Source organism: Mustela putorius, unplaced genomic scaffold, assembly GCF_011764305.1.
Source record: "Mustela putorius furo isolate JIRA1106 unplaced genomic scaffold, ASM1176430v1.1 tig00537227_pilon_pilon_pilon, whole genome shotgun sequence".
NCBI classification, from domain to species: domain Eukaryota; kingdom Metazoa; phylum Chordata; class Mammalia; order Carnivora; family Mustelidae; genus Mustela; species Mustela putorius.
The window spans coordinates 38,878,201-38,905,169 of NW_025422368.1; the positions used below are offsets into that span (position 1 = coordinate 38,878,201).

The window sequence follows — 26,969 nt, forward strand, 5'->3', positions numbered from 1 at the left end:
CAAATTTATTTCTCCCTGAAACATTCATACTGGCTCAGCCAGTCCTTAATACCTATTCTGGGGAAATCTCAGGGCTGAGTATTCACAGTGGTAATGCTCTCAGAACAAATTTTGGACTTCTCCCTTTTTTTCTGGTTTCATTCCAAATTTCCATCCACGTTTGATCTTTGCTCTCTTGTTATTCTATTAAGAAATACTTGGGGGGTGCCTGGGTGGCTCAGTGGGTTAAGCCTCTGCCTTCTGCTCAGGTCATGATCCCAGGGGCCTGGAATCGAGTCCCGCATTGGGCTCTCTGCTCAGCAGGGAGCCTGCCTCTCCTCATCTCTCTCTCTGTCTGTCTCTCTGCCTATTTGTGATCTCTCTCTCTGTCAAATAAATAAATAAAATCTTAAAAAAAAAAAAAAGACATACTTGGGAACACAGGTATAGGAATAGTATCAAGATAAAAGCAGTATATCTCTATCTATTGGGGAATTTTAAAAATTAATACTACTCAGTATTCCTGTGATTATGTGGAAATAGGGACATATACACTCCTTATAAAAGTATAAATGGATAACCTTTCTGAAGACAATTTCACACACATCGAAACACTTTCACATTTCTATGAACCAGCAATTCTTATTTTGGAATTTTTTTTTTTTTTAAGATTTATTTATTTGACAGAGAGATCACAAGTAGGCAGAGAGACAGGCAGAGAGAGAGCTGGGGGGGTGGGAAGCAGGCTCTCTGCTGAGCAGAGAGACCCATGCAGGACTCAATCCCAGGACCCTGAGATCATGACCTGAGCCAAAGGCAGAGGCTTAACCTGCTGAGTCACCCAGGTGCCCCATTGGAAATGTTTCTTAATGAGCGAAGAGAGCATGCATGTATGCAAAAAATGTATCGACCGTAAGTTTCTTCACTGTATTCTTTATTTTAGCGAGACTTGAACGCTACCTAGGGTATAAATTAGGATACTTTCTGGAGTACAACCCAAATGAACAACCCAATGAATGAACAACCCAAATCAAACCAACTTAGACGAAAAAGAATTTTTTGGTAATGGGTGGATCAGACATGAAGAACCGAAGGAACCAGAGAAACTGGAAATGTTATGGCCTGAAATTAGGCACTGATGCTGTCAGGACTCATTTCTCCCAATCTCTCAGTCCCACTATACACAGGATTTCCTTCAAGTAGTGGAGAAGAAGGAGCTGGGAATCCTTCCAGCCCTATGATCCCAAGATACAGAAGTTTTTCATCTAACTCAGAGAAATTTCTGAAAATGGATTTTGTTCCTCCTTGTCTCATATGCTCAGCTCTGGATTAATCACTGTAGCCAAGATACTACAACAGGTGGACCTGGGTCATTCTTACCATGCAGAGGCCAGCACGATGAAGTACTGTGACTGGCAATCCCAAAATAACACATGGAATTGGACAGGAGGGGGTTTTCTAAAGAAAGGAGTCCATTACTATAGGAAGTGCACTGGAGTAAAGATGCTGGGAAAATCAAATGTTAAGTCTATACAATGCCCAATAATATAAATCTGGTTGAAAATTGCTATATTAATATAAAGCAACAATACACAGCCATTAAAAACAGTATTTTCATGACAAGGGGAATTGTTTGCAACACTAATTGGAGGACACAAAACAATAGGTAGGAAGTTCCACTTCCACTTAGGACATTAAAAAAAAAAAAAGTTGGAAAGAGCATTTTCCCCTCCCTGATACTCAAAAAAGCTAAATCATAACCTTTTTTGAACCAGAAAGTTGAATGTAAGAGCTGAGCAGAGATTGCCAGTTAACTCACTAGTCTAAAATCCAAGGAGGCACAGCTTCTTCCAAGAAGAGACTTAAGTGTTGAGTTGTCTCCTCTGTGCTGGAACATGGGAGGTACTTGGGCCATCACAGAAGCAACTAAGGACACAGCTAAGATTTTAATGAATCACTAAAGGTCTAGTGTGGTCTAGAATAACAACAAAGAATCTCTGTGTGCCATACGGGAAGCTTGTACTTATTTACGGGTTCTCTTCCATGACCGTTACCAAGGGCTCGTAAGAAAGATTGGATACAGAATGAGACTGAAAAGAGCCTCCCATAGTAGTATAGACATAGAGGACAGTATTATCTATCCCGCAGGAAAGGCCCCAGCTGCCCAAACTCTTTTAAGAAAGCTTAAGATTCTGGAAAAAAGTGGTAAATACTGTTCTCCCAATTGTTGCACAGGTAAAGACCCACTGTTGCCAGGGAAAGGACAGAGTGAAAAAGAGGAAAAAACAAAAAAAAAACCCAACCTCACAGGGAGGGAAAAGAAACAGACCTCAGCCAAGAATTCTATACTCATACTTTCAGAGGTTTCCTAAGACTGAAGGAAGGGCGGGAAACACCTACACAAGACGTGCCATAGACACAAAGCAAAGTTTGATTAGGAGTAGAGGCAGGACTTCTAAGAACATCTTATCCTCCAAGGCACAGGCATATAGACTACCTATGACTGAAGATGAAAAGGTCAAGAGAGAACTACCACACCCTCTCACCAGCAGCAACCCAGCCAAAAACATAACAAATAGCAGCAGTCCACCACTGGCAGAGGGGCAAAAATATGGAGAGAGACCACCTCTGTGGTGCCTATAATGTGTATAGGGAACTGAGAGCTGAAAGTGGAAAACAAACATTGAGAAAAGCCTCCAGCATTCCAGACCCGACCCCAAGTACAAGGCATCATAAGAGGAATTTGAAGCTTATGGTACACGGAAAGAGCAAGTCCTAAATCCACCTCATCTTTTAACCAGAATGACTCCATCTACTGAGAAGAGATGTGTCCCTTTCTAGATATAAAGGCTATTTATTTAATCTCCCCTGTTTTGGACAAGGTGTCTGTCATTTAAGCAAAAATTATGTGATGGGGTGCCTGGATGGCTCAGTTATTAGAGCATGCAACTCCTGATCTCAGGATTGTGAGTTTAAGCCCCATGCTGGGTGTAGAGCTTACTTAAAAGAAAAAAATTATATGACTTACAAAAAGAAGATGATGATGACAACAAAGACAACAATGGTGACAACGCCCTGTGAAGATACAAAGCAACCGACAGAGTTAGACTCATAGATGATATTGGAGTGAGATCTATCCGAATGGAACTTTAAAATGACTAGAAGAGGGGCTCCTGGCTGGCCCAGTCAGTAGAGCCTGTGACTCTTGATCTCCGGCCTGTAAGTTTGAGCCCCATGTTGGATGTAGAAAATATTTTGAGAAAAAATCTTTTAAGAAAATAAAAATAAAAAATCAAATGGCTAGAAGTAGAAGTAGAATAGAAGTAGAAGTAATACTATATATTATAGTCCTTAAGGACTATAATAAAAATGGTGGACAATATCCATAAACTGATGGGAAATTTCAGCAGAAAAATGGAAGTGATAAAGTCAATTAGAAATGCTGAAAATTTAAAAAAAATAAGTTATCAGAGATGAGCAACTCCTTCCTCAGGCTCTTAAGTAAACTTGTCACAGCTGAGAAAATAATTAACCAATATTTACCTTATAAATAAGTCAATAGAAATTATCCAACTGAAGCACAGAGGACAAAAAGGTAGAAAAAAATTTAACCTCATCAAAAAGACAAGAGGTAACAAATGTTAGTTTGTATGTGGAGAAAAGGGAACACTTGTGAATTGTTGATGGGCTTATGAATTGGTGCAGCCACCATGGTAAACAGGATGGAGGATCCTCAAAAACTTAAAAATAGAACTATCATATAATTTCACAATCCACTTTGGGGACTATATTCAAAGGAAATGAAAACATTAACTTGAAAAGGTATCTGCACCCCCATGTTCACAGCAACATTATTTGCAATAGCCAATACATGGAAACTACCTAAGTATCCACTGACGGATGAAAGGATAAAGAAGTTGTGATATATATGTGTGTATATACTGGCACATACACACAGGAATATTATTTAGCCATAAAAAATGAAGAAATCTTACCATTTACAATGTGTGGAGTTTGAAGGCATTATGCTAAGCAAAATAAGTCAGACGGAGAAAGAAAAATATTCTATGAGTTTACTTATTTATGTGGAATCTAAAATAAAAAAATAGGTGCCTGGGTGGCTCAGTCAGTTAAGTGCTCAACTTGATTTCGGCTCAGGTCATGATCTCAGGGTTGGGAGATCAAGCCCCATATTGGGTTCCATGCTGAGCATGGAGCTTGCTTAAGATTCTCTTTCTCACTCTCCCTCTGCCTCTCACCTCTGTCCCCTATTTGCACACTCACATGCACACTCTCTATATGTCTCTAAAACAAAACAAAACAAAGCTCATAGAAAAAGATATTAGACTTGTGGTTACCAGAGATAGAGGGGAAGGGGAATTGAAGGTTGGTGGTCAAAAGGTATAAACTTCCAGTTATATGATAAATACATAGTAGAGATGTAATGTACATCATGATAACTGTAGCAAACACTGCCGTAGGATTTATAGGAAAGTTATTTTTTAAATTTATTTTATTTTTATTTTAAGAAGGATTCATGTCCAATAGGGAGCTTCAACTCATGACCCTGAAATCAACAGTCAGACTCTTCATCAAATGAGTCAGCCAGGTTCCCCAAATAGGAAAGTTGTTAAAAAGGTAAATCCATGGGGCACCTGGGTGGCTCAGTGGGTTAAGCCTCTGCCTTCGGCTCAGGTCATGATCCCAGCGTCCTGTTATTGAGTCCCACATTGGGCTCTCTGCTCAGCAGGGAGCCTGCTTCCCCGCCCCACTCTGCCTGCTTCTCTGCCTACTTGTGATCTCTCTCTCTGTCTGTCAAATAAATAAATACAGTCTTTAAAAAAAAAAAAAGACTTAAAAAAATAAATAAAAAATAAAAAGGTAAATCCTAAAAGTTCTTTCTCATGGCAAGGAGAAATTTTCTTTCTTTTTTCTTTTCTTCTTTTTTTTCTTTCTCTTTTTACTGTATCTATTATAAGAAAATGGATGTTAGCTGAACCTATTCGTGTAATCATTTCACAATATACATAAATGAAAACATCATGCTGTATGCCTTAAAGTTATACAGGGATGTATGGCCATTGTTTCTCAATAAAACTAGAAAAGAAATAGAACAATACATCCAAGAGCTGTAGGAGCATATCAAATGGTTTAAAATATATGTCATCGGAATCCTAGAAAGAGAAGAGAGAAAGAACAAGCAGAAGAAATGTTTGAAGAGACAACAGGTGAGAATTTTCCAATCAAACAACAGATCCAAGAATCATAGAGAATTCCAAGCAGGATAAATGCCAAAATAAAATACACCTAGAAGTGTCTGTATGGCTCAGGTGGTTAAGCATCTGGCTTTTATCTCAGCTCAGGTCTTGATCTTAGGGTTGATTTCAAGACTTGATTTCAAGTCCTACATTGGGCTCCACACTGGGTGTAGAGCCTACTTAAAACACACATACACACACAGACCTAATCACATTATTTTCAAACTGCTGAAAATCAGAGAAGAAGAGGAAGTCTTGAAGATGGCCAGGTTGGAGAGGGTGGCAGGGACACATTGTATATAGAAAAATAAAGGTAGGAAGTATACCAAATTTCCCATGAGAAACAATGTTAACCAGAAGACAATGGATTGACGTTTTCCAAATAATGAAGGGAAAACCCCCCAAAAGTCAGCATTCTGTAGCCAACAAAAATATCTTTCAATAATGAAGGGGGAAAAAAGACTTTTTCAGAGAAGCCAAAGCTGAGAGAATGCATTGCCAGATCTGTGCTACAAGCAATATTAAAGGGAGCTTAGGAGGCAGATACGACAGAAGGCGACAAACTATAGCCTGCACTATATAAACTGAGAGCCTGTTAAATCCAGCCTCTCACAGGTTTTGTAAATAAAGTTTTATTGGAGCACAGTAACAATCATTTGCTTTTGCACTATCCTGGTAGACTTGAGGGATTACAAGAGACCATTTGCCATGCAAAGCCTCATTACTTACTATCTGATCATTTATAGAAAGTTAGCTAACTCCTCTCAGGGTGCCAGACAGAAACTGCACAAATAAATGAGGATTTCTGGAAATGGTATCAAACAAAATAAATACAAAAGACATTCAAGTCCATTTTTAATCACTTTAAAAGATTAAAGACTGCATAAAGCAAAAGAACAGTTCATTCGGAGTTACATCATAGGAATGAGGCATTTTTTTACATGTCAAGACAAAGGGAATGAAAAATGAGGAAAGAAATACTGAGGAACATGCTTTGCATAATCTCTTTGGCACCTTTTTCTTCTCTTCTATTTTGATTTTCTGATGCAATTTTTCTCCTCTTCCCTTTGTAACTTCTTCAGGGCCCACCACTACTCATGTCTGTTTCTCTCAGCTTTTCTATAAACCCAATAAAGCCACCTAAATTCTCTTCAGCCATTAATCTTCTTTTATCCTGGCCCTTCAATTCTAGCAGATAAGATTGGTTAACTTTGGGATCCTATTGAATATTTTCCAATTTTTCTTTCTGTGGATCTAAAAGAGAAGCTAGAATGGGTCTAGGCAAGGTTCCAGCCATGGGGACTATCTGTGCATCTAGTAATGTATTAGTTATGGAATGAAAAAATAGTATTGCCTGAGCTAGAAAAGGGTGCTTAGTTATATCAAATGTATTTAGCTTGAATTTCTAGGATGTTAACTTCACTGCAAAGGGAGATTTAAAACAGCTACTTGCTGCCATAGCAACCAGAACACACCAGTCTTGCAGAAGAAAGACAATGGTACAAAGAATCTGTATACTGAGTGCCATTGGTTAGCTGTGTGACTCATGACAAGGTATTAACCTCTGCTTTGGTTTCCTCATCTATAAAATAGGAACAATAATACCACTTATCTTACAAAGTTGGTGTAAGAATCAAATAATGTGATGCATGGAAGTATATAGAAAAGTGCCTGACGCATACTTAGCTTCTTATAAATATTAGCTTTATTTTTTTAAGATTTTACTTATTTATTTGAGAGAGAGAGAGAGAGAGAGAGAATGAGTGGGGGAGGGGCAGAGGGAGAAGCAGACTCCCTGCCAACCAGGGAGCCCAATGCGAGACTTGATCCCGGGACTCTGGGGTCATGACCTGAGCCGAAGGCAGACACTTAACTTACTGAGCCACCCAGGCACCCCAAATGTTAGCTTTAGTATTATTAAAAACAATGGTGGAACAGGCTTTCTCAGAGTTAGCAACTTTCCGGCAATTAGCAATTTGAAGAATGATATAAGCAAGATTTGCAGACTTGCTACACAACAATGTGAATGTGGTTAACAGTCCTGAACTATACACTTAAAATTGATTAAGAGGGTAAATTTTACTTTATGTATTTTTTACCATCATTGAAAATTAAAATAGAGGCAGCTGGCTGGCTCAGTTGGTGGAGCATGTGACTCTTGATCTTGGGGTCATGAGTTTGAGTCCCATGTTGGGCACAGAGCCTACTTAAAAATAAATAAATAAATAAATAAATAAACTATCTTCAAAAATTTTTAAATAATAATAATAAAAGATCTGCAGGTTGTGAAAAAATAATAAAAGTAAATTTGTGTTTCAGTATTTCCTAAATTTAAAAACTTGCAACTTTCATTAAAAAGAGGAAGATCTGGGGGCATCTGGGTGGCTCAGTTGGTTAAGCGACTGTCTTCTTCTCAGGTCATGATCCCAGGGTCCTGGAATAGAGCCCTGGATTTGGCGGGGGAGGGGGGTCCCTGCTCGGTAGGGAGCTGCTTCTCCCTCTTCCTCTGCTATTCCCCATGTCTGTGCTCTCCTGCTCTCTTTCTGTCAAATAAATAAATAAAATCTTAGAAATAGAGAGAAAGATCTGTAGAGAGATGTTTTTCTTTTGTTTGGCTACACCGAGGGTTTCACATGATCAGCAGAAGGCACAAAGAGACACCGCAAAGCAGACAGGAAAGGACTTCATACATGTAGCTTTTGTCCATGTCATTCCCTTTGCCCAGATTGCCTTTTCTCCTTCTCTACCTGGAGAATCTCTCATCATCCTTCCAAATTTAGCTGACATTTCCATAAGACGTTTCTACCTTACTTCATATTCTTCACTGCTCCAGAGAGAACTTTGTCTTTTTCCTATGTCCCAAAACTTGGGTTCCTAGTGAGTTTGACCACAGCACTAGTCATCTTGTCTTGTCACTCTTTACTTACGTTCCTCTTTCCCAACCTATTCTGTGAGAGGCAGAGCTTATCCTAATCCTTCCTCTAGCCTAGTTACTCAGGATGAATGCATAAATAAGGAGCAAAGGGCAAAGATCATCCCACATCTTATCCATCTCTTAATTATCTCCAAATTCATTTCCTCTGTTCTGACTCTCCACACTCTTTCAATGTTCCCTCTCTGTCTGAAGCTTCTGTTGGGTATGATTTTATGATCAGTGGCACCATTAATTAATTGTTCTTTCTTGTAGCTTACTTTCCACACTAGGAAGAAGGATTCATCTTTTTTTTTTTTTTCCTTAAGTAGGCTCCACACCCAAGGTGGGGCTTGAACTCACAACACTGAGATTAAGAGTCACACACTCTACCAAACTGAGGCGGCCAAGCGTCCCAAAGAATCTATCTTTCGTCTCAATTGATTTATTAATAAGAGAGACATGACAAAATGTTTATTGAAATACCTTTTGTTGGGCCCCTGTCCCAGAGTTTTTTACTCCTTGGTCTAAGGTGGGGCCTGAGAATTTGCCTTTTGAACAAGTTCTCAGATGACGCTGATGTTCCTGGGCCAGGGAACATACTTTGAGAATAGCTGCTATAATGCTAGTTACTCAGAAAGACTGCCTGGAGTTTAGAGCAAAGTTCTGATCATAAAGGCTCAGAATGCCGACTCTCCTCTGCACTTCCCACACCAATGTCCAATAGGAAAAGGTCATGAAACTGTCTACCTTTCCCTCATTGTTCTCCTTCTCTTGCAGTCAGTTTTTCCCAGAACTTCTCTGAACTTATCATTAGCGATGTAGTTTGGTGCTCTGCTACCTGGAATCAAGTGAAAATGGTAACTGTATGGGGTAGAAGAAATAAGATGCCAACACTCCTGAGCTCTCTGTGGAATGAATCCACATGAACTCTCCCTTGATGGGAAAGGAGAGTTGTTCAGAAAATATGAGGGGCTGCCTCTGTGTTTTATTTTCTGTAATTTTCTTTAATATATACCCATATAAATAGTAACAGGTAAGTAAAACAGTGAATGTTAAATTTAATCCACACTGTGAAATAGTTAGTTAGCATCTGAAGGCCCAGGATATAAGATTCACATCTACATTCATTTGGAAGCCTCTCTGGTAGGCATAGACTATATAACTCCTGAGGACAGGAACTCTATTTTGCTAACTGTTTTATCTCCACATTTAATATAGTACCTGGCATCCAGGAAGCTTTCAGTCCATCAGTCAACACTGATAAGTGCTGGTGAGATCATGATTAGATTGTCCATAAATATCCATCAGAGTCTTGTTAGAAATATACTAGGAAACTTGCTTCTACAGTTTAAAATAATTCCTATGTGTTTCTCTCATTCCCACAACAAACATACACACACATGTACACAGCAAAGTTCTCTTTTTTTTTCTAATTTTTAAAAAATATTTTATTTACTTATTTATTTCACAGACAGAGATTACAAGTAGGCAGAGAGGCAGGCAGAGAGAGGAGGAAGCAGGTTCCCTGCTGATGTGGGGCTTGATCCCAGGACCCTGGGACCATGACCTGAGCCGAAGGCAGAGGCTTTAACCCACTGAGCCACCCAGGTGCTCTCTTTTTTAGGTACAGAACACTTTGTGGTTGCCTCTGAAGGTTCTGGTTGATACGGATACAAGGGAAAACCAGTATGTCCAATTTCAATTTTAGTCTACATCAAATAAATCTTAAATAATCAATTTTATTATACTCTATATTCATAGTCTACAGAAAGTTAATAAAAAAATGAATACCAATTTGGAGGAACATAAAACATGAAATTTTGAAATACCCTAAATTATATTCCATTTTCTATTATTAATAACTACTTGTATTTATTATTTTTTATTAAAAATTTTTTATTACTTGTCTTTTAATATATGTTTCTATCTTATATTACCCCTTTCCTTTCTATCTGTCTCTCCCTGAAGTGACTATGAAGAGTAAGTGTCAGGTAGCTTTTAACTGGTGATAGCACCAGTCTTGCTATATAGACACTTCAAACACAAACTATCTGAAAAAGAAGCTTTTAACAATCCCATTTGAAGGGCACCTGGGTGGCTCAGTGGGTTAAAGCCTCTGCCTTTGGTTCAGGTCATGAACCCAGGGTTCTGGGATCAAGCCCCTCAGCAGGGAGCCTGCTTCCCCCTCTCTCTCTGCCTGCCTCTCTGCGTACTTGTGATGTCTCTGTATGTCCAGTAAATTAAAAAAAAATCTTAAAAAAAATAAATTCCCATTTACAATAGCATTAAGATCAATAAAATACTTAGAGTTGTACATGTGGAAACTATAAGACATTAATGAGAAAAAATGAAGAAGACACAAAGAAGTAGAAAGATATCTCAAGGTTATGGGTGAGAAGAACTAATATTGTTAAAATGTCCATACTATCCAAAGTCATTTATAGACTCAATGCAATCCCAATCAAAATTCCAATGTGTTTTTTTCCTCACAGAAATAGAAAAATAAACATTGAAATTCATATGAAACCACAAAAGTCCCCAAATAGCCAAAGCAATTTTGAGAATGAGAAAGCTTACACCAAGCCCTGTTCCCTGCACTCTGAAGAACGCCCTTTCCAGTAACTCACTGCCCCCTCAGTCCCAGCATAATGGCCCCCTCCCCTAGAAGACTGGCTCCAACCCTGACAACACCACATCTCCAAACCCAGGAGTTTTGCAAGGCCTCAGTTTCTATGGCAGCAGCAACAGGCCTCACTTCACAAGCAGACTAGAGCACACCTAGTTAAAACAAGCCACATTCTGGCCAGGGACCAAACACTGACCAAAACAGGTAAAGACAGCCTCTGCAGACAACCAGCCTGAAGAATAAAGGAGCCAGGACACATCAGCAAAGCACATGCTGCACATGTTAGAGAGATTTCCAGAAGCACCAGTCCCTGGGGAACAAGGGTATGCTATACTGCAGGGCACTACAGGACCTCTTCTTCATTAAGCCATTACCCTCAAGAACAGGAGACGTAACTGACTTTCTGAGCATACAGAAACAGGCACAGAGACTTAGATAAGATAAGAAAACAGAGAAATTTGTCCCAAATGAGAGACGAGTACAAAGCCATAGCCAGAGATCCCTATCTCAAAAAATTAACTTAAAATGGATTAAGGACTTAAATAAATGTAAGAGCTGAAATGATAAAATTATTAGAAGAAAACGTAAGAAAAAAGCTACTTAATGCTGGTCTTGGCAATGATTTTTTTTTAAAGATTTGTTTATTTTAGGGGCCCCTGGGTGGCTTAGTTGGTGAAGTGTCTGCCTTCAGCTCAGCTCACAATCTCAGGGTCTTAGGATTGAGCCCCACATTGGGCAGGGAGTGGGGGGGAGGGGGTTCCTGCTCAGTAGAGGGTCTGCTTCTCCCTCTCCCTCTCTAAAATAAATAAATCTTTAAAAAATACTTTATTTATAAAAAGATATTTTACTTATTTATTTGAGAGAGAAGTAGCACAAGCAGGGGGAAAGGGCAGAGGGAGAGGAAGAAAATCTCAAGCAGACTCCCTAATGAACGTGGAGCCTGACACAGGGCTTGATCTCATGACCCTGAGATCATGACCTGGGCTAAAATGAAGAGATGGCTGCTTTAGAGCCACCCAGGCACCCAGCAATGACTTTTGGATATGACACCCAAAGCACAAGCAACAAAAACAAAAATAAGCAAGTACATCACATGAAAAAGTTTCTGCACAGCAAAAGAAATTATCAACAAAATGAAAAAGCAATGTATTGAATGAGAGAAAATATTTGCAAACCATCTATCTGATAAAGAGTTGACATCCAAAATACATAAGGAACTTGTACAACTCGATAGTTTAAAAAAAAAAAAAAAGCAAATGGGGTGCCTGGGTAGCTCAGTTGATTAAGCCTTCAGCTCAGGTCATGATCCTAGGATCCTAGGATCAAGCCCTGAATCAGGCTCTTTGCTCAGCAGGGAGCCTGCTTCTCCCTTTCCCTCTGCCTGCTACTCTGCCAGCTTATGCGCTCTCTCTCTCTCTCTCTCTGTCAAATAACTAAATAAAAGTTAAAATAAAAATAAAAATAAAAATTTAAAAAGGCAAATAATCCAGTTTTAAATGGGCTAGAAGAGGGGCACCTGGATGGCCAAGTATGTTAAGTGTCTGTCTTCAGCTCAGGTCATGATCCTGGAGTCCTGGGATCAAGTCCTGCATCAGGCTCCCTGCTCAGTAGGGACCCTTCTTCTCCCTCTCCTCCCTCTGTTTGTGATCTCTCTCTCTGTCAAATAAATAAATAAAATCTTTTAAAAATAATAAAATGCACAAAGATCTAAAATAGACATTTTTCCAAAGAAGACATACAAAAGACCAACAGGTACCTGAAATTTTGCTCAACATCACTAGTCATCAGAGAAATGCAAATCAAAAGCACAATGATGTATCTCACACCTGCCAAATGGCTACAATCAAAAACACAAGAAATAGTAAGTGTTGGTAAGGATGTAAAGAAAAGGGAAACCTCCCACACTGTTGATAGGAATGTAAATTGGTAGAGCCCTGGTGGAAAGCAGTATGAAGTTCCTCAAAAAGTTAAAAATAGAACTACCATATGGGGCGCCTGGGTGGCTCAGTGGGTTAAGCCGCTGCCTTCAGCTCGGGTCATGATCTCAGGGTCCTGGGATCGAGTCCCGCATCGGGCTCTCTGCTCAGCGGGGAGCCTGCTTCCTCCTCTCTCTCTCTCTCTGCCTACTTGTGATCTCTCTCTGTCAAATAAATAAATAAAATCTTTAAAAAAAAAAAAAAGAACTATCATATGATCCAATAATCCTACTATTGGTTATTTACCCAAAGAAAACAAAGCACTAATTCAAGAAAATATATGCACCTCTATGTTTATTGAAGCATTATTTATAGTAGCTAAGATACGGAAGCAACCTAAGAATTCACTGATAAACAAGTGAATGGATAAAAAGACGTGGTATGTGTATACGTACACATATACACACATAGCCATAAAGAAAGGATGAGATCTTGCCATTTTCTTTTTCTAAAGATTTTATTTATTTATTTGAGAGAGAGACAGTGAGAGAGAGCATGAGCGAAGAGAAGGTCAGAGAGAGAAGCAGACTCCCCGTGGAGCTGGGAGCCGGATGTAGGACTTGATCCCGGGACTCCAGGATCATGACCTGAGCCGAAGGCAGTTATCCAACCAACTGAGCCACCCAGGCATCCCTTGCCATTTTCAATAAGATGGATGTGACATACACATATCAAATCATCACATTGTATGCCTTACACTAACATAATGTTATTTGTGGATTATATCTCAATAAAGCTGGTGGCAGGGGAGAAATTTCAAGCATGCTTCACTAGTTAAGTATTATATTTACACTACTTTAGTCCAAATAATTTCCTATCCATTATACTTAATGATCTAACTAATAAATATTTTGAGTTATAATCACGAAGCCTTTCAGTGTCAGCTCTAAATTTGAATCAAACTGCTTTTGAAATAAGCTCCAGAGCACGAACTCCCTGAGGCCCCCAAGAATGTGGTTTGCCCGTAATATTGGCAGCCGATAAGAACATGATACAAGCTTGATTTTGGCCGGTCTTGTCTCTCTGTTTCTGTCCCATCTCTCTGTCCCATCACCCTGTTTCTGCTTTCTGTATAAGGAGAATCACCCAATAATACCAGCCCCTCCTCTGTGGGAGGCTAGCTGACCTTCCATTAGTTGCTTACTTCTTTTTACTACCCTTTTAGTCAAATATTTTTATCTCTTCTGATCCATTTTAAAATCTATTTAATGGGGGCATCTGGGTGGCTCAGTTTGTGCTGTCTGCCTTCAGCTCAGGTCATGACCCTGGGGTCCTGGGATCAAGCCCCACATTGGGCTCCCCTCCCTCTTCCCCTCCTCACTGCTTGTGCTTTCTCTCTCTCTCTCTCAAATAAATGAATAAATAAAATCTTTATAAAAAAAATCTATCTAGGGAGGCCTGGGTGGCTCAGTTGGTTAAGCAGCTGCCTTGGGCTCAGGTCATGATCCCAGCGACCTGGGATCCAGTCCCACATTGGGCTCCTTGCTCGGCAGGGAGTCAGTCTGCTTCTCCCTCTGCCTCTGCCTGCCATTCTGTCTGCCTGTGTTCGCTCTCTCTCCCTCTGTCTCTCTCTGACAAATAAATAAAAAAATATTTTAAAAAAATCTATCTAATGCAGTTATCAGTTTGATAACCTGCCTGGAATTTGGTGGGGGAAAATGTCTGGGGTTTAATAATTTCCAAAACTGCATAAAATCCCATTGCTGGCACATCACAAACACATACAGAGGAAACAGCCACGTTAATAGTTATTCTGTAAAGACTTAGCCTACTTAGTTTTGTCATGGATATCAGAAGCCTGACTTGAAGGTTTTAGCTTGAATAAACATCATAATATATCACCTAGAAGGGGGGAACTTTATTGTAAATAATAAAGGTGTTTCTGGAATAACAATTATATAAATTATATATTATCCTATTGTTATCATCTTATCCTAACAGTTTGCTACCTTATGCTACATATTATCTTAGGCATAGCTAGGTTAAATATATTTAGTTATATAATGTATATAATAGTTATTCAGGGACACTCATAAATTTCCAATTCATCTATACCAAAAGCTTACTAGTAATAAGCACTCATTAATACAGCTAAGGAAAAAAAATTGTTCTTGTGTGCTTGGAATTCTTCTTTATTTATATTATTCCAGCTTTCTTGATCCCTTTAAAAATATATTTTATGTGGACACCAGTTGGTGTTGGTTAAGCATCTGCCTTTGGCTCAGGTCATGATCTTGTGGTCATGGGATTGAGGCCCAAATCAGGCTCTGCTCAGTGGCGAGTCTCCTTCTCCCTCTGTTATCTCTCTTGCTGTCTTCAAAAAAAATGAATAAAATCTTAAAAAATATGTGTGTGTGTGTGTGTATAATATCTATCTACCTATCTTATATTTTGTACATACTATTCTACTCCCTGGTGTTACTTTTTTAAGTCCAGATTATTTCTACTTTTTCACAAATAATCTTTGGTCTTTCACCTGCTAACATTCTCTTTGAATACTTTGTTCTCCAAAAAGCTACTGGCACACCTTATTCAGTAATCTCTTATAAGATACCTTGACTACTATCCTACACGGTATGGTATTCTCAGAAAACCAGCTTTCTGTTCTCATTCCAGGAGAGGCCAGAAGACAGGGGCCTGTCCATCCCACTCCAGGACTGTGGACTTGAGACTCGACTGCTGGAGAATCAGGAGCTAAGCAGATCAAGTTATAATTTGGGGAAAAGGAAAGGATGATCCAGTTGAAGTTAGGACCACTCCTTGCTTGCCTCTGTGTCCTCCCCACCCTTCTCTACTAATTATAGGTTTCACTATTTCTTCTTCAAATCTATTTGAGTAAACTATACAGCGTATCAAAGTTCAAATATGAATGCATCAGGGCAAAAGAAGTTGCCACCCAACCACACCCAAACTCAGACAGCAATTGAACCATGATGCTATAGCCTCAGTCCACTTACAATAGTGTCTGTCTGTGGCAGGCATTTAATAAATATGAATGAACTCTTATTTTAAAAATTATTAACTCATCTTTTAGCAAGGGGGAAGGGGCAAGGGGAGAGGGAAAGAGAGAGAATCTTAAGCAGGCTCCATGCCGGGCTTGGGTCTCATGACCCTGAGATCATGACCTGAGCCGCAATCAAGAGTCAAATGCTTAACCAACTGAACCACTCAGGTCCCCCTGAATTAATTTTTTAAATGAGAGCAAAAAGGTCTAATTGGGGTGATTTCAGCAAAACTCATGCAGTAAGGATTTTTAAAAGCAACAACAACAAAAAATTAGAGCAAAATTGTCAGGATCAATTTTAGGACCCTGGAAATCAACTGAAGGTTTGCAGCAGTCCAGAGAATATTTATTTAAGAAAAACAGCTGAATCTTGGTAATGGCAGTGAGCTTTATGGCATCTTCTTTCCTTAGTCCCACCCCCCACTTTCCAGTTCCATAGTAACCTTGAAAAATAACAGCCTCGGGGTACCTGGGTGGCTCACTGGGTTAAGCCTCTGCCTTTGGCTCAGGTCATGGACTCAGGGTCCTGGGATCGAGCCCCGCATCAGGCTCTCTGCTGGGTGGGGAGCCTGCTTCCACCTCTCTCTCTCTGCCTGCCTCTCTGCCTAATTGTGATCTCTCTCTCTCTCTCTCAATCTGTCAAATAAATAAATAAAACCTTTACCAAGAAGAAAGAAAGAAAGAAAGAAAGCTGCCTACACTTCTAATAATGGGGGAGGGGGATATGGAAAGAATCTCATTCCCCCAAAAATGTCATTATTTGACCTGTCTGCCAATGGGTCCCTGGAAGACTACTGGAAAGTCCTTTCTTTATCCAATCTCACACAAACTTGCCCACTGCTAAATACCTCAGGGAAATAGAGGAGAGCTTTTGTTGAATGTTTTAACATTATAGCTGCCTAAGATGATGGCATAAATAATAGACTAACCAAAATGCTTAAAAAGAAATGCTGAGGAATGAGATATTCATAGGGATGTTGAAAATTTTATGGAATTAGTTCAGAAGTCACTGGACAAAGAACAACTATAAAAAAGGAGTAACAATAATAAATCCAGAGGAGGCAGAAGAATCTGATTTCTAGAGATGCCACATTTTATTATTTTAAATGCTGTTGTCTTTTTTTTTTTTAAGATTTTATTTATTTATTTGACAGAGAGAGATCACAAGTAGGCAGAGAGGCAGGCAGAGAGAGAGGGAGAAGCAGGCTCCCCGCTGAGCAGAGAGTCCTATGCAGCACTCGATCTCAGGATGCTGAGATCATGACCTGAGTCGAAGGCAAAGGCTTAACCCACTGAGCCATCCAGGTGCCCTTGAAATGTTCAGTTTTCAACAAAAAATTATTAGAAGCAAAAAAGTTTGACCTATACACAGGGAAAAAAAAAAAACTCAGCAGAAATAATCCCCAAAGTCCCTGAACTTACTAGACAAAGACTTTAAATTAGTTATTTTAATTAGGTTTAAATAACTAAAGAAAACAATGTCTAAAAAAGCAAAAAAGTATGAGAACAATGTTTTACTAAATAGAGACTATTAATAAAGAGACAGCAATTTTATTTTATTATTTATTTATTTAAAAGGATTTATTTATTTATCTATTTAATATGAGAGAGAGCACAAGCAGGGAGCAGAGGCAGAGAAGCAGGTTCCCTGCTGAGCAAGGAGCCTCATACAGGATTCCATCTCAGGACTCTAGGACCAGAACCCGAGCTGAAGGCAGACACTTAACCAACTGAGCCAAAAAGGAACCCCAAGAGATAGCCATTTTAAATGGAACCAAATAGAGGGGCACCTGGGTGGCTCAGTCAGTTAAGTTTCTGCCTTCAGCTCAGGTCATGATCTTGGGCTCCTGAGATAGAGCCTTGCATCAGGCTTCCAGCTTAACAGGGGGTCTGTTTCTCCGTCTCGCTCTGCCGCCCTCCCACTTCTGTTCTCTCTCTCTCTCTCTCTCATACCTGCAAATAAATAAATAAATAAATAACATCGTTATTAAAATAAAATGGAATCAAATAGGAATTCTGGGGTTGAAAAATAAAATAACTGAAATGAAAAATTCACTAGAGGGGCTCAACATCAAATTTGAGCAGGCTGTGAGAAAAAAAATAAATCAGTGACTTTAAAAATATGTCAATTGAGATTATCCAGCATTAGGAACAGAAAAAGAATGAAGGAAAATAAACAGAGCCTTAGAGACTTGGAGACCATCAAGCATGACAATATACTCGTAACTGAAGTGGTGAGAGGGAAAGGAGCAGAAAATAGTATTTGAAGAAATAATTGCCAAAAATTCCCCAAATTTGATTAGAAAAACATTAATCTACACAACTAAGTGCAATGAACTCCAAGTTAATAAACTGAAAGAGATCAACACCCAGATGCATACAAACTATGAAAAGAGGAGAGAGTCTTGAAAGTAGTAAGAGAGAACAACTCATCATGAATAAGAAATCTCCCATAAGATTAATAGCTGATTGCTCAGAACACACAGAGATCAGAAGTGCCTGGCAGGCTCAGCCCTAGAGTGAGCAATTCTTGATCTCAGCGTTATAGGCTTGAGCCCCTCGTTGAGTATAAAGATACTTTAAAAAAATCTTTAAAAACAAAAAAGAAATGTTGATCAAAAGGGATAATACATTTAAATTACTGAAAGGAAAAAAAACTGTCATTCAAGAATTCTAGATCCAGCAAAAACATCTCCCAAAATGGAGAAATTAAGTCATTCATGGATAAACAAAAACTTCAAGATTTCCTTAGTAACAGAAATGCCTTACAAGAAATCCTATAGGGAATCATTCAGGCAGAAGTAAAAGGACTTCAGACAGTAACTTGAATCCTCATTTTTTTTTTTTTTTAATTTATTTGTCAGAGAGAGAGACAGAGAAGGAGCATGCAAAGCGGGAGAGGAGCAGGCAGAAGGAAAAGCGGGAGCTGAGCAAGCAGCCTAATGTGGAACTGGATCCCAAGACCCTGGGATCATAAGCTGAGCAGGCTCTTAGCTCTCCCTTTGTGAGGTTGTTTTTTTGTTGTTGTTGTTTTTTTTTTTTTTTTAAGATTTTACTTATTTATTTGACAAGAGATCACAAGTAGGCAGAGAGGCAGGCAGAGAGAGAGGAAGAAGCAGGCTCCCCGCTGAGCAGAGAGCAGGATATGGGTGGGGCTCCATCCCAGGACCCTCAGATCATGACCCAAGCCAAAGGCGGAGGCTTTAACTCACTGAGCCACCCAGGCGCCGCCTGGTGTTTGCTTTTTTAAACAAGCTCTACACCCAATATGGGGCTTGAACTCACAATTCCAAGATCAAGAGTCACATGCTCTACCAACTGACCCAGTCAGGCATCCCTTAATGCCTCATGAATAAAATGAAGAGCACCAGTAAGGGAAACTATGTAGATAAGTGTAAAAATAGAGTATAATTGTACTACTTGTTTGTAACGCTTTCCTTCCCTGTCTAATTTAAAAGACAATTGCATAATACAATAATTACAAATATAAGTTTAAAGATACGATTTCTAAGAATAACAGCATGGTAGGGGGCAGGCTACATTAAAAACAGAATTTTAAATACTCTCAAAATTAACTTGGCATTAATCTAAATTAGATTGTTATAACTAAGATACTCATGATAATCCTTAGGGCAACCACTAAGAAAAAAAGTTCTAATTATAAATTTAGCGTTGACCTATTGTCAAATATCAATTAGACGTTTGCATGGAACTTATCTTGAATTTATTCCACTTCTCCAATAAATGAAAAGTTAATAGTAGAGACTTATCTTCAAAAACTTGTCTAACAAATAGGCATAGTAGGATTCTATAAAAATTCCAAGAGCATCCTTCTAAAAATGCCTTCTATATAGCCTCTGGCTTTGTAAAGGTCTTTGGGGGCAGATTTGGCGATTTTTAAATTTTTTTAAACTTTAAAAAAATTTTTTTTAATTTTTTTTAAATTTGAAGGTATAAGATTAAAGATTAATATGTTTAAAATCCAAAGAATGTCACCAAGTTCCTAAAAGAGATGCCTATTTCCATTAATGACAAATTCTATATTCACAGAAGTAAAAGGAAGTGGATTGTTGGTGAAACCCATTGTTATTTCAAGCTCCAACCAGTAGGTGGAATGAGAGTACAAGGGACCCATCCAAGGGAAAAAGGGTATTGGAATAGGACAAAGCAATTATTTTAAAAGGCATGAGCAGAAATTGACAGTCACATGAGCACTGACATTAGGAAGCATCCTTTCGGAGAGATTGTTATCTTTGGGCTAGAATGCTAAAAGGAGGTAACAGAATCTTTGTGAAAGAAGTTTTAAGAAACTATGCTAAAGGCGCGCCTGGGTGGCTCAGTGGGTTGGGCCCTCTGCCTTGGCTCAGGTCCTGGTCCCGGGGTCCTCCGATGGAGCCCCGCATTGAGCTCTCTCAGGAAGGAGACTGCTTCCTCCTCTCTCGGCCTGCCTCTCTGCCTGCTTGTGATCTCTGTCAAATAAAAAAAATCTTTAAAAAGAAAGAAAGAAAAGAAGAGAAACTACGCTAAAATCTCTGTCAAATAAATAAATAAAATCTATAAATAAGTAAATAAATAAACGTCATTTGCTCAGGTTGTTCAAGCATGAACTTAACTCATGACAGGATGACCTAAGTGACTTATTCTGATTCTATTCATTTCACTGATTTTTTTTTTTTTTTTAAGTAATCTCTACGCTCAATATAGGGCTTGAATTCACAGTCCTGAGATAAAGTGTCACACGCTCCATGGACAGAGGCAGCCAGGTGTCCCTCATTTCATAACTTTTATTCAATCTTTTTATATATCTCCTACATCTCTTAATCCTCGATGATTGGCCGGTCTTTCAAATGCACCCATTCTCCTAAGAAGTAATTGAAGGACAATTTAAGAATTTTAAACTGTCTTCAGAGAAAACCTTTTACTTTTTCTTTTTGTTTTTGTTTTTTAGAAGAAATGGTCACTTTTTTTCCCCCCAGATTTTATTTATTTATTTATTTGACAGAGATCACAAGTAGGCAGAGAGGCAGGCAGAGAGAGAGGAGGAAGCAGGCTTCCGGCTGTGCAGAGAGCCCAATGCGGGGCTAGATCCCAGCACCTGGGATCATGACCTGAGCCGAAGGCAGAGGCTTTAACCCACTTAGCCACCCAGGTGCCCCTGGTCACTTTTTTTTAAACGATTTTTTTTTTAAACATTTATTTGACAGAGAGAGATCACAAGTAGGCAGAGAGGCAGGCAGAGGGTGGGGGGAGCAGCCTCCCCGCTGAGCAGAAAGCCCGATACAGGCCTCTATCCCAGGACCCTGAGATCATGACCCCAGCCAAAGGCAGAGGCCTAACCCACTGAGCCACTCAGGATCCCCAGAAAACTTTCTAAGTAGAGATTTTGATTAAGTATGTTTGCTTCCCTGCCAGTTGGGGAGCTTTAAGATTGGGCCAAGTTAACTAATGAGGCAACTACAAAATACTACAAACATTCTAGTGGAGTCAAAAAGATAACGAGGACTGTGTCTGGGTGGTTCAGTGTGTTCTGCCTTCAGCTAAGGTCATGATCCCAGAGTCCTAGGATCAGGTCCCATATTGGACTCCCTGCTCAGCTGTGAATCTGCTTCCCCTCTGACCCTCTCTCCTCTCATGCTCTCTCTCACTCTCTCTCAATAAATAAATAAAATATTTTTTAAAAAGATAGAGGAAGTATTATAAATGATGTTATGACAACACATTTGACAACTTAGCTAAATAAAGAAATATTTTGAAGATACAAACTACAAAGCTCTTTCAAGAAAAAATAGATAATGTAATTAGTCCAATATACATTAAAGAAAACAAGTTTGTATTTAAAAACCCTCCCACAAAGAAAAATCTAGGCTCATGTGCATTCCCTAGTGAATTCTACAAATATTTAGAGAAGGATGATAGCAATTCTACACCAGCTTTTCCAGAAAATAGAAGAGGGAATACTTGACAGTATACATGAAGTCCGCTCAGGAAGAAAAATAAATGAACTATTGTTACCTGCAACGTAAGAGAGTATATACTTTCCCTGTTCCTGGTGTAGGAGGAAAACATATAATGTCTTACTGTTAAGTGTGATGTTAGCTGTGAGTTTTTTGTGTAGATGTTCTTTGTCAAGTTGAGAAACTTTGAAACTCGCTTTCTAGCTTGTTTGGAGGGTTTCTGTTTTTATTTTATTTTTTTGCTTTAAAAATTTTTTTAAAAAAGATTTTGTTTATTTGACAGACAGAGATCACAAGTAGGCAGAGAGAGAGAGGAGGAGGCAGGCTTCCGGCTGAGCAGAGAGCCCGTCGACAGGATGATGCGGGGCTCAATCCCAGGACTCTGGGATCATGACCTGAGCCAAAGGCAGAAGCTTTAACCCAATGAGCCACTCAGGTGCCCCATGCTTCTAAAAATTTTAATCAAGAATGGGGTTGGATTTTGCCAAATGCCATTTCTGCACCTAATGATATTATATTTTGATATAATGGATGTGATGGATTATACTAATTGATTTTTGAATTGATTCAACCTTGCCAGATGTCCTTTATCCAGTCAAAGGAGTTTCCTTCTAGTCCTAATTTATTTATCATGTAAGGTACTGGATTTTGTCAAATACTTTTTCTGCAACTCATGTTGAGATATTCATGTGGTTTTGACTTTATTCTATTGATATGATATATTCTTAAATTGATTTCTGGATGGTAAATTAACTTTGCATTTCTAAATTAATCTCACTTGGCCATAGCGTATAATCCTTTTTATACAAAGCTGCATTCATTTTGCTAGTATTTGGTGAGGATTTTTTCATCTATATTCATAAGAGATATTGATCTGTAGTTTTCTTGATTGATCTGTGATGTTTTTGTCAAGTTTTGGTATCATGGTAATACTGACTTCACATACTCAGCTGAGTAATATTCCTTACTCTTTTATTTTTTGGAAGAGTCCATTGAAAAATTGGTGTTAGTTCTTTAAACATTTGGTAGGATTTTTCAATAAGTTCCCTTGCCAAGGTTTTTCTTTGTTAAGAAATTTTTATTACTAGGGGCCCCGGGGTGGCTCAGTCAGTTAGGCGTCTGCTTTCAGCTCAGGTCATGATCTTGGGGTCCTGGGATGAAGCCCCGAGTATGGCTCCCTGCTTGGCAGGAAATCTGCTGGAGCAGGAAGCCCACTTCTCCCTTTCCCCCTGCCCCTCCTCCCTGCTCATGCTCTAGCTCTCTCCTTCTCTCTCAAATGAATAAATAATCTTTAAAATTTTTTTTATTACTTAGTCTTTATTTTTATATATCTATTTCAGATTTTCTGTATTACCTTGAGTCAGTTTTGATAGTTTTTATTTTTTCTAGAAATTTGTCTTTTTTTCCAGATTATCTAATTTGTTGACATACAGTTGTTCATAGTATCTCTAATAATCTTTTTTAATTTCAATCAAGTCAAAAGTAATGTTCCCTATTTCATTCAAATTTTGATAATGAGTATTCTCTCCACTACTCCCACCCCCAACCTTGGTCAGTTTGGCTAATGGTCTGTCAATTTTGTTTTTGTTTTTTTTTAAGATTTTATTTATTTAAGGGGTGCCTGGGTGGCTCAGTGGGTTAAGCCTCTGCCTTCGGCTCAGGTCATGATCTCGGGGTCCTGGGATCAAGCCCCACATCAGGCTCTCTGCTCAGCAGGGAGCCTGCTTCCCCCCTCTCTCTCTGCCTGCTTCTCTGCCTACTTGTGATCTGTCTGTCAAATAAGTAAATAAAATCTTTAAAAAAAAAAAGATTTTATTGATTGATTTATTTGACAGAGATCACAAGTAGGCAGAGAGAGAGAGGGGAGGAAGCAGGCAGGGAGCCTAATGTGGGGCTCGATCCCAGGACCCCGAGATCATGACCTGAGCCAAAGGCAGAGGCTTTAACCCACTGAGCCACCCAGGCGCCACCAATTTTGTTGTTTATTTTAAAGAACCAACATTGTTCTGTCTTGTTTTAATTTTCTTGATTGTTTTTGTATTCCCTATTTCATTAATTTCTATTCTAGAATTTATTATTTCCTTCCTTTCACTTGTTGGGGATTTACTTTGCTTTTCTTAGTTCTCCAGGTGGAAGTTCAGGTAAATGATTTGCATTTTTTCTTCATTTTTTATGTAGGTACTTACAGTAAACATTTGCTTCTAACCATTGCTTGCATTGTATTCCATAAGTTTTCTGTATATTATCTTTATTTTTATTCACCCCAAATTATCTTCCAGTTTTCTTGTGATTTCTTCTTTGGCCCATTGATTACTTAGATGTTGTTTAATTTCCACATAGCGTATGTTCTAACCTGCAAAATGTTTTGATTGTGTTAGAGAAAAAAGTATGTCTTTTGTTGCTATTGGGTACTGAAGTATTCAACAGATGTCTATCAGGTGTAACTGGTTTATACTGCTGTTCAAGTCTTCTATTTACTTTTTGCTCTTGTGCCTTGTTCTATCCATTATCAAAGGTGGGTATTTTTGCTATCTTCAATTTTGTCCATTTTTTTGTTCCATGCTTTTTGGATTTCTGTTATTAAGTGCACATATAATTGTTATTTCTTCTTGGTAGACTAACCTTTGTCATTATGTCCTTTTTTTCCCTCATAACAATTTTTGTCTTAAAATCCATATTATCTGATATTAGTACAGTACTCTAGTTCTCTTTTGGTTACTCTCTCATGGCATATCTTTTACCATCCTTTTAATGTGAACTTACTTTTTCTTTGAAATGACATTTCAGGGACGCCTGGGTGGCTCAGTTGGTTGGACGACTGCCTTCGGCTCAGGTCATGATCCTGGAGTCCCGGGATCGAGTCCCGCATCGGGCTCCCAGCTCCCTGGGGAGTCTGCTTCTCTCTCTGACCTTCTCCTTGTTCATGCTCTCTCTCACTGTCTCTCTCTCAAGTAAATAAATAAAATCTTAAAAAAAAAAAAAAAAAAAAAGAAATGACATTTCAAAGAAATGACATTTCATTTCATCCAAAAAATTGGATCACATTTCTTTTTTCTTTTTATATAGCCATATGCCAATTTCTGGTGTTTGAGAATTTAATCTGCTTACATTTAATGTAATAAAGGATAAAGGAGTATATATGTCTCCCATTTTGCCACTTGTATTTTTTTCGTTCCTCAGTTCTTCCATTACTGCATTCTTTTCCATTAAATGGGTATTTCTATGGCATCGTTTTAATTTCCTTATTGTTTTCTTATTTATTTTCTTAGTGGTTGCTTTGTGGATTAGCATTTTAACTGATCGCACTCTAACTCAGATTAATAAATTTAATTTCTATAGTTTGCAAAAACTGTGTGTGTATATATGTACACATATACATATATACACACATCACACCCATTTTATTTTGTATAATCTTAACTGCCTATCCTCAAGTTTGCTGATTCTTTATTATTCCTCCTCAGAGTTCCTTTAGTGCTTATTTTGTTTCAGATATATTATATTTCAACTCCAGAAATTTTATCTGGATCTTTTGAATACTTTTTACCTTTTGGGGTACCTGTGTGGCTCAGTTGGTTAAACATCTTCCTTTGGCTCATGTTGTGATATCAGTGTTGTGGGATGGAGCCCCATGTGGGGCTCCCTGCTCAGTTAGGAGTTTGCTTCTACCTGTCCCTCTGCAACTCCCCCAAGCTCATGCTCAAGCATGCATGCTCTTTTTCTCAAATAAATAAAATCTTTTTTTTTAAATGTGCTTTTTCTTTTTTCAAGATTTTATTTATTTATTTGACAGAGAGATCACGAGTAGGCCGAGAGGCAGGCGGGAAGGGGGGGATCAGGCTCCCTGCCAAGCAGAGAGCCCAATGTGGGGCTCCATCCCAGGACCCAGAGATAATGACCTGAGCCGTAGGCAGAGGCTTAACCCACTGAGCTACCTAGGCGCCCCTAAAATCTTTTTAAAAATGCTTTTTTTATTGGGATTCTCAATTTGATGAGACATTCTTCTCAAACATTATTTTAGTTCTTTATAGTTTTCTCTTAATTCTTTGCACATATTTCAAATAGATAGTTTAAAGTCTTGGTCTAGTAAATCATTTGTTCTTCCTCAGGTAGAGTTTCTATAGAATGTTTTCTTTCCTTCTATGTATGGACCATACTTTCTTGTTTCTTTGCATATGTCCTCATTTTTGGTTGAAAATAGGACATTTCCTGGACAACTGGGTGGCTCAGTCTCTTAGATGTCAGTCTTTAGCTCAGGTCATAATCTCAGGGTCCTGGGTTGGAGCCCCACATTGGGTTCCTTGCTCAGCAGGGAGACTGCTTCTTCTTCTACATGCCACCTTCCCTGACTGTGCACTCACACACTCTCTCTCACAAATAAATAGTATTAAAAAAAGAGAGAGAGAGAGAGAGAGAAAGAAAAAGGAAATGAGGTATTTCAAACAATATAATTAAGCAACTCTGGAAATCAGATTCTTTCACCTTCCCAGGATTTGTTGTTGTTGGTACTTGTTGTAGTTACTGTTTTTGTTCAATAACTCTTTCTGGACTGGTTCTATTCAGTCTGTATATGTGTGTGTGTGCGCGCGCCACTGGCACCCCTCCTCAGCTCAATGGTCACCTAATAACTGGAGAGAAATTTCCTACATGCTTAAAAAGAGTAAATCTCTGTCTCTGCTGAGGGGTCTTTATGCATGTTGAAGCACATCTTCTACATTTACCTATGCAGTTTACAACTTTATCTTAGCCTTTATTTCCTGCTTGTGTGTACTCACTAGGCCAGTCAGAAATGAGAGCTTTAGACTTCAGGTCTTTCCTGAGCGCAGTCCCATGTAGGCTCTTAGAACCCAGGAATATGTTGGAGTATTCAAGCCCATCTCATTCATCACCTCATTCATCTCATTCCTCACCTTTTCCCTTTAATGACTTTTGGCTAATCTATTGTTTCCCCCAACTGTGATTGAGGCTTTCTTTTAAGTTTGTTAGGTGTGATGGAGCAGCCTTTACTCTAGAACAATTTTTTCCCACTCCTGAAACAATACCCTTCTTATTTCTCTACTTTTTCTCCCATAATCTACTTAGTTTTTCCACTCTGGCTGGTGGGAATACTAATTATTCTAAACCTCTCGTGAGCCCCAGGAACTGTTGTCACTAGTGATTCCAGGTGGTTCTTTTCCTGTCCTTGGGTAGTTTCTTCATACACATGTGCTGAACAGTACTCATCCAAAAACTCAGGGAGATCCTCTGCAACCTCTGTA

General features: G+C 38.8%; 1 protein-coding gene across 2 annotated transcripts in view; it reads right to left on the reverse strand.

Annotated features, from left to right (window-relative positions):
- The window catches only part of A2ML1 (alpha-2-macroglobulin like 1), a 65,725-nt gene extending 41,220 nt beyond the window's left edge, over positions 1-24,505 (reverse strand). The window contains exon 1 of one of the 2 annotated variants that reach the window (XM_045073418.1): positions 23,898-24,505. In XM_045073418.1, the coding sequence (XP_044929353.1) occupies positions 23,898-23,929 (32 nt within the window). In that variant the 5' untranslated portion in view covers positions 23,930-24,505. The remainder of the gene's footprint in view (positions 1-23,897) is intronic. The other variant, XM_004752510.3, reaches the window with a different exon arrangement.
- Positions 24,506-26,969: the final 2,464 nt, after the last annotated feature.